The sequence below is a fragment of the Cebus imitator genome, unplaced genomic scaffold, assembly GCF_001604975.1.
Source record: "Cebus imitator isolate Cc_AM_T3 unplaced genomic scaffold, Cebus_imitator-1.0 Scaffold149, whole genome shotgun sequence".
Taxonomy (NCBI): Eukaryota; Metazoa; Chordata; class Mammalia; order Primates; family Cebidae; genus Cebus; species Cebus imitator.
The window spans coordinates 4,154,704-4,163,569 of NW_016107464.1; the positions used below are offsets into that span (position 1 = coordinate 4,154,704).

Below are 8,866 nucleotides of genomic sequence, written 5' to 3' on the forward strand. Positions count from 1 at the left end.
AAAAAAAAAAAAAAAAAAAAAAAAAAAAAAAAAAAAAAAAAAAAAGGAAAACAAACAAACAAATGCAGATCTTCTCTGGAGGCAAAAAGTCAGTATCATAAAGTTGTTTCTCCCCAAATTATTCTATAAATTCAGTGTAGTTTTAGTTAAAATACCAACAGAGTTTTTCACAAAACTTGATTTTAAAACTTACATAGAACAATAAGAACCAGGCATGGTGGTGCCTGCCTATAGCATGTAGTCTTAAAACTAGAGTAGATCAAGTGACAGTGGAATATCCCAGAAACAGACCTCTGTATCTGTAAAAATGTTGTATGTGATAGCAGGGGCATTATGAGACAGTGGGGGATGGAAATGGAAGAGAAGTTTGGCTACATATATACAAAAAATAGAATAAAATTAGATCTCTACTTCACACCATAAGTGAAAATAACTTCCAGTTAGATTAAAGATCTAATTATAAAAGCAAACTTTTAAAAGTTTAGGAGAAAGTATATAATACAGTTGTGTTCTAAGTGTAAGAAAGGAGTTTTTTTTTTGAGGGGGGGATTACAGCTATGAGCCACCGTGCCCAGCCTGCATTAATTATTTTAAAAAGTTAATCTTCAACTTCACCATATATTGCTAAACTGCTCTTCAAAATAATGTTACAAATTTATACTTCAGTAATATCTGAGTGTGTATTTCTCAACATTTCAAGAGAAATATCAAGCATTTTTCTGCCAATACTTGGTATTTATTATTTTTATTTGCACTTCTATAATAAATAATAAGCTTGAAAATCTTTCTATAGCTCATTGTAGTTTATCTTACGTGATTCTCTGCCTATTTTGCTAAAGCATTATCTTATATAAGCTATATACTAATCCTCTTCTGGTTATGTACATTGAAAATATCTTTACATCTTCTCCTACCAATAATATAGCCTATCTTCTCACATTGTTATAATGTCTTTGATTACAATGAAGTTGAAAATTTTTATGTAGCTGAATTGATCAATCCTTAATGATTTATGCTTTTTGTATCTTAAAAAATCCTTTCTTGGCTGGGCACAGTGGCTCATGCCTGTAGTCCTAGCACTTTGGGAAGCCAAGGTGGACAGATCACCTGAGGCCGGGAGTTTGAGACCAGCCTGACCAACATGGAGGAAGCCTGTCTCTACTTGAAATACAAAATTAGCCAGGTGTGGTGGCACACGCCTGTAATCTCAGCTACTCGGAGGCTGAGGCAGGAGAATTGCTTGAACCTGGGAGTGGGAGGTTACAGTGAGCTGAGATTGCGCCATTGTACTCCAACCTGGGCAACAAGAATGAAACTGTCCCCCCCAAAAAAACCCCGTTGGGGTTTTAAATCTATCTGTGCATTAAGTATTTTCTGTAGACTGAATAAAATATCTTTGTTATTTTAAAAAAATTTTCAAATATATGAATATGCTCAATTTTTTAAAAAAGGTTGACTAGGCCAGGCGTGGTAGCTCATGTCCATAATCCCAGCACTTTGGGAGGCTGAGGTGGGTGGATTACCTGAGGTCGGGAGGTCAAGACCAGCCTGGTCAACATAGTGAAACCCCATCTTAACTAAAATACACACACAAAAAAAATTATCTGGGCATGGTATCAGGCACCTGTAATTCCAGCTACTTGGGAGGCTAAGGCAGGAGAATCCCTTGAACAACCCGGGAAGCAGAGGTTGCAGTGAGCCGAGATCACGCCATTGCACTTCAGCCTGGGCAACAAGAGCAACAATTCTGTCTCAAAAAAAAAAAAAAAAAGTTTTACTAACTTTACAGTAGCCTTTTAGAAAATATTTTTTGTATATGTTTTTCTCAATTATGTAATTTGGTTTTTTTTGAGACAGGGTTTCACTCCTGTCGCCTAGCCTGGAGTGCAATGGCGCTATCTCAACTCACTGCAACATCTGCCTCCCTGGCTCAAACAATTCTCTTGCCTCGGCCTCCTGAGTAGCTGGGACTACAGGTGTGTGCCACCATACTTGACTAATTTTTGTATTTTTTGTAGAGACAAGTTCTCAGCATGTCGCCCAGGCGGGTCTCAAACTCCTGAATTCAAATGATCAGCTGTCATCAGCCTCCCAAAGTGCTGGATTACAGGCATGAGCCACAGTGCCCAGTCTCAGTCACATAATTTCTGACAAATATGGAAGTCATTGAACTAGTTTTACTTTAAAAAGCATCATCAGGGCTGAGCGTGGTGGCTCACACCTGTAATCCCAGCACTTTGGGAGGTGAGGCGGGCAGATCATATGAGGCCAGGAGTTCAAGACCAGCCTGGCCAAAATGGTGAAACCCTGTCTCTACTGAAAATACAAAAATTAGCTGGGTGTGGTGGCGGGTGCCTGTGATCCCATCTACTCTGGAGACTGAGACAGGAGAATGACTTGAGTCCAGAAGGTGGAGGTTGCAGTGAATAGAGATCATGCCACTGCATTGCGGCTCAGGAGACAGAGTGAGACAACATCCTAAATAAATAAATAAATAAGCCAAGCATGGTGGCGGGTGCCTGTAGTCGCAGTTACTTGGGAGGCTGAGGCAGGAGAATTGCTTGAAGCCAGGAGGCAGAGGTTGCAGTGAGCTGAGATCATGCCATTGCACTCCAGCCTGGGCAACAAGAGCGAAACTCAGTCTCAAACAAACAAACAAACAAACAAACAAAAAAAGCATAATCAGTAAAGGTAAACCTGTAAGGGAAAAATGGATTTGACAATATAAGAATTAAAATTTTGATTAGCTGAGCATGGTGGCATGTGCCCATAGTCCCAGCTACTGAGGAGGCTGAAAGAGGAGGGTTGCTTGAGCCTAGGAAGTTGAGGCTGCAGTGAGCCATAATCACCATTGCACTCCAGCCAGGGCAACAGAGACCCTGTCTCAAGAAAAAAAGAATTAAAATTTTGATACGGTAAGAAAACATAAACAATATTAAAAGATAGAAATAGATAGAAAAATATATGCAATGCACAGTATTTGAAAAACGGATATATTATCTTTAAAGATGTTTTTTTACAACTCAGTAATTAATCCTACAGTTGTAAAATCAGCAAGGAACATGAACAGCAAAGACATAATTTTCTAATAAATGTGAAAAAGGTTCAACTTTACTAAAAATAAAAGTTTCAACTTAAAAACAAGATGATTTTTTTTTCCTAGCACTTAAATTTTTTTTTTTAAAGACCTATGTGGCAACAATTTGGAAAATGGACATTCTTCTAACTGCTGGTGGAATTGTATATTGGTATGTTTTTCTGGAGGACAATTTGATTATATTTTTTTTAAATGTACATTTAAAAAAAATTCCATTTTAGCAATGTTTTTCTGGGAATATACTTAGAGAAATAAATAGGGATGTGATTAATATTTGGCTGTAAGTATGCTCATCTTAGTGTTTTTTAGTAGTAAAAAATTACAAGCAATAAAAATACCCCACAATTGCATATTCATTTTAAAAAGAAGCCGGGCATGGTGGCTCACCCCTGTAATCCCAGCACTTTGGGAGGCCGAGGCGGGCGGATCATCTGAGGTCAGGAGTTCAAGACAAGTCCGGCCAACCTGATGAAACCCTGTCTCTACTAAAAATACAAAAATTAACTGGGTGTGGTGGCGGGCACCTGTAATCCCAGCTACTCTGGAGGCTGAAGCATGAGACTCACTTGAATCCAGGAAACGGAGTTTGGAGTGAGCCAAGATCCTGCCACTGCACTCCAGCCTGGGGGAAAGAGCAAGACTCGTCTCAAAAAAATTAAAAAAAAATAAAAAGAATTAGGTTTAAAACCTATAAATTAAGCTAAACATCAAGAAAGTGATTATTTTTGTGATGGATTTTTTTTTTCATTAAAAGTATTTTCAATAGAAATGTTTTTTGTTATTGTTCTTTTTAAAATAAGAGATGGGGTTTTGTCGTGTTGCCCAGGTTGATCTTGAACTCCTGAGCTCAAGTGATCTGCCCATCTCGGCCTCCCAAAGTGTTGGGATTATAGGCATGAGCTACCACCACACCTGGCCAGGAAATGTATTTTTATAATTAAAAAATATTTACTGGAAATCACCATAGAATAAATCCATAATGTATTCCCTACTCATCTCTACTTTCCCACACACAGCACTCCTAACTGCTGCTTCTCAAGAGGACACCATCCCCTTACATGCCACCTTTGCTTACTCTTTGACCACTTAGAGTGTTCCTGCTCATCTTTTAGTCAATTCAAATGATCCATCATGAAGTCTTTCCCAGCCACCCTCCACACAATTACTTTGTGTAATTATGTAGTTAAAATGTTTTTTCTGCTGGGCAGTGAACTCCTCTTTCATTTATTTTATATATTATTTTATAATTATTTGTTGAATGCATATGTGTCTGGCATCATGTGTATTATATATTGCAGATCTAACCATGAGCCTAGGCAGACAGGTTCTTTCTGCCTTCAAGGAGTTTATAGCCTTGTAAAGTTGTTCCTTACAGTATAATATTGAATATTACAATAGAAGCTCCCAGAATGCTTTGGGAACTCAGAGAATTGGTAGGTCTAACAGGCTGGTTAAACAGGGAAGGATTCCTGGAGGGGATAACAGCTGAATACCGTTATACACCACATAACAACATTTAAGTGAGTGACGCCATATACAACAGTGGTTCCAGAAGATTATAACGTTTCAGTGAGTGGTGCCACATACAACAGTGGTTCCAGAAGATTATAATGGAGCTGAAAAGTTTCTATTGCTTAATACTTACTATGTTATACTTTTTATTGTTATTTTAGAATGTACTACTCCTTTTTTTTAAAAAAAAAAAAAAAGTAAACTGTAAAACAGCCTCAGGTAGGTTCTTCAGGAGGTATTCCAGAAGAAGCCATTGTTACCAGGAGATGTGTGTTATTGCCTCTGGAGGCCTTCCAGTGAGGCAAGATGTGGAGGTGGAAGACAGTGATATTGATGATTTTGACCCTGTGTAGGACTAGGCTAATGTGTGTCTTTGTTTCTAACAAAAAAGTTTAAAAAGTAAACATTTTAATATAAAAAAGTTTATAAAATAAGGATATAAAGAAAAAATATTTTTGTACAGTTGTACAATGTGTTTGTGTTTAAGCTGTTATTACAAAAGAATGAAAAGTTTAAAAAATTAAAAATTCATGAAGTAAAAAAAGCTATAGTAATCTAATGTTAATTTATTACTGAAGAAAAAATTTTAAATTAATTTAGTGTAACCTAAGGGTACAGTGTTTATAATGTCTACAATAACAGACAGTAATGCCCTAGGCCTTCACACTGACTCAATCCTCACTCACTGACTCACCCAGAGCAACTCTCACTCCTGCAAGCTCCATTCAAGGTAAGTGCCTTTTACAGATGTAACATTTTAAATATTTTATACAGTACTTTCACTGTATTTTTTCTATCTTTTGATATACAAATACTTACAATTATGTTACAGTTGTCTACAGTATTTAGTACAGTAACATGCTGTGCACATTTGTAGCTTATTAATGATAGGCTATATACCATATAACCTCAGTGTGTAGTAGGCTGTATCATCTAGGTTTGTGTAAGTACATTCTATGATGTTCACACAACAACAAAATCACCTAATGACACATTTCTCAGAATGTATTCCATCATTAAGCCACACATGACTGTATTAAAAAGCAAGCAAGAATTAGCCAGATCAATGGACGGGGGGAAGGTTGTTTCAGGTAACAGAAAGAACCTTTGTAAAGGCCTGGCATTTGAAAACCATGATCAATTTCAGGAAGATCATTATGGTATTTGTGGATATTGAGGTTGATTTCTGACAATTATTTGTAAATTTACCTTGGAAGAGGTGCCAGAATTCATTTCTTCTGTAAGAGATTAGGATAATAGCATGCATTAAAGAAAGCATTCTAATGTTAAACGAAAATTCAGTATAAATAGTTTATTTTTTAAGTATTTGTATTAAATATATTGTCACTAAGGATTGAGAAGTTAGTGTAAAATAATAAAAAGTCTGAATTATAGAGTATTTTAAGTCTATTTCTTAATCTTGATTGGTCCTAAAAAATGTTGCTAAGAGATTATTTGGGAAATAACCTTGAGTTAAAAGATTTAAAATAATGGCAATTATTTTAGCAATTTTTGTATGTAAATGTGTTCTAAATAGAAAAAGATGTTTCTTGTAGCAGAGCAAATATTTCTCATGATTTTGATGATATGTATGGTGTCCCTCTCAACAATCAAGTCTTCAAAACTCCTCTATCTCCTACTAAATTATCTCTCATCATTTTTGTTTCCTATACAGATTCTCAAGTTCTTTTTTTCCCTTCTATCACTGTTTTCCAAACACTTACCCCTATTTCCGATTCCAAATAAAAATCGGTAATTTAAAGCAAATGGATCCAATTGCAATGTGACTGTGATTAAAGCATAGTATCCTGGCTCTGTGATTATGTGAAGTATACTTCTTATAGTATATCAGGGTCACTGGGTTTATATAGTGAGTGTGTAGTCCTTTTTCTTTATTTCTTGACTAGGTAATATAGTGACTGTTTCTTAAATCAAGTTTCCTTCAAAAAGAGATTAAATGAACCAGGGTTTTGTTTTTCTGCTTTTATAGATTTCTTGATAACCGGCTGTTTGCTACCTGCTCTGATGACACTACAATAGCACTATGGGATCTCAGAAAATTGAACACCAAAGTATGCACTTTACATGGTCACACTAGCTGGGTGAAGAACATCGAATATGATACTAATACAAGACTCTTAGTAACATCAGGATTTGATGGAAATGTCATTATTTGGGACACTAACAGGTTTGTGAATAGGAGATCATGTTAGGATTATGAACAAAAACTTTTTTTAAAGATGGTGAACAAATTCAGTGTTCTGTCCTAGCCTCAAGAAAGAAACTGGCTTTAGGAAAAACAATCAAAAAGTGATGATATCTTTTGTTACTTGTACCTAGTCATATATTCTAACTAAAAATTTTGGAGAAAATTATCTAGGAAGGAGTCCAACTAGTAGAGTTAATGATGAAAACTGGCTTATAGAGTTTCCTGAATTTAAGGAAAAAATATTTTTGTTATTTCTCCTGTGAAACTAAACTATTTCTCATTTTTTGTTCCTCCAATTCTACATACATTTATTTTGTAATATTTGTTCTTTGTTTTCATGCATTGAGAGAGTAGATTTCATTTGGAGTGATACTGATCTTAAAGGGAATGTTTGGAAATAAAGCCTGGGGCAGTGTTGGTTGTCACTATGGGAGAAGAGAGATAACTACTAGCATTTAGTCAGCAAAGACCAGAGTTCCTAAACATCCTGCAGTACACAGGTCAGTGTGCACAGTGGACTAATTGTCCCACCTAAAATGCCAGTTATGCCTCTGTTGTGAAACATTCCAGTAAAATGTCTCCTTATAAAGAAATTGACATTTAAAGAGTTGAGGTTTGAAAAATAATTAAAATATGCCTGCTTTGCTAGCCATGGTGAAATGATAATGTAGTAAACACACCATGATCATTCATGCCCCCCTGATTTTTTATTTTTTGTAGAGGGGGGGTCTCGCTATGCTGCCCAGGCTGGTCTTAAACTCCTGGGCTCAAGTGATCCTCCTGCCTCAGCCTCCCAAAGTACAGGGATTATGGGCAGGAGCCATTGTGTGTGGCCATCATTTCTGAAATACTATTTTTAAAAGTCATATGTAAAAAGACAGGGGCTATTCTTAGAGATTTCTAGCTATCCATACTCTTTGAGTGGAAGACAAAACTATTGGTTGTCTTTAGACAAAGACAAGCATACCTACTAAATGAATTTGTTTACTAAAATTTAGAAATAAAATTTGAATAGAAATATAAATGATAACTTCCAAATTAGTAGAGGGTAAAAAACTAATAAAAGATGATTAATCAAGCAGAGAAGGGAAGGAAAAAAAGAGAATTATTCAAAACAATGGGTAAATTGGGAAGCACAAAACTAGTCATATACTGCAACTAAAAATGTTGGAGAAAATTATATAAGAAGGAGAGCAAGTCATATAGTTAATGATGAAAACTGGCTTATAAAATGAGTTTCCTGAACTTCATGAAAAATATTTTTTGTTATTTCACAAAGCATAAAACTGTTAGGCAGATGACCTAAGCTTCAATCTAAATATTAATAATTGTGATAAACATATATGGACTAAACTGTCCAGTTAAAAATAGTGTTAGATTAAAAATAAAACAACTATATTTTCTTTGTAAGAGACACAGATAAAGCATACAAACCCGGGAAAGTTGAAAGTAAAAGGATGAGAAAAATACATAATTATTCATCAAAGGCAAAACAGTTGTAGCTACATTAATAGCAGATAAAATAAACTTTAAGGCAAAAAGCATTATTATTGATAAAAAGGTTCTCTAACAAAAGATTCATTTCATAAAATATAAAAGAATTATCAGCTTATATGCACCTAAAAACAGTATAAAACTATAAAAAGCAAAAGTATTAAGCTAACATAAATGCTAAGGAAAAAAAAAGAAAAAGTAGACAGAATTACAAGAAAGACGTGAGAAATCCCCATCTCAGTGGAAAATATTAACAGCCTTCTCTCATTTACTAATAGATAAGATAGCCAAAAATGGGCCAGGCATAGTGGCTCATGCCTGTAATCCCAGCACTTTGGGAGGCCGAGGTGGGCAGATCACTTGAGGTCAGGAGACCAGCCTGGCCAACATGGTGAAAACTCCATCTCTACTAAAAATACAAAAATTAGGCCAGGTATGACAGCTCACGCCTGTAATCCCAGCACTTTGGGAGGCTGAGGTGGGTGGATCACGAGATCAAGAGATCGGGACCATCCTGGTCAACATGGTGAAACCCCATCTCTACTAAAAAAAAA

The 8,866-nt window shown here is 35.7% G+C and overlaps 1 protein-coding gene across 2 annotated transcripts in view; it reads left to right on the plus strand.

Moving 5' to 3' along the window:
• The window catches only part of DCAF10 (DDB1 and CUL4 associated factor 10), a 56,251-nt gene that overhangs the window by 29,847 nt on the left and 17,538 nt on the right, over window positions 1–8,866 (plus strand). Inside the window, exon 3 of one of the 2 annotated variants that reach the window (XM_017543210.2) lies at window positions 6,600–6,797. The exons of the other annotated variant lie outside the window; for it this stretch is intronic. Within the exon in view, the coding sequence (XP_017398699.1) occupies window positions 6,600–6,797 (198 nt within the window). The remainder of the gene's footprint in view (window positions 1–6,599; window positions 6,798–8,866) is intronic. 2 annotated transcript variants of the gene reach the window in all.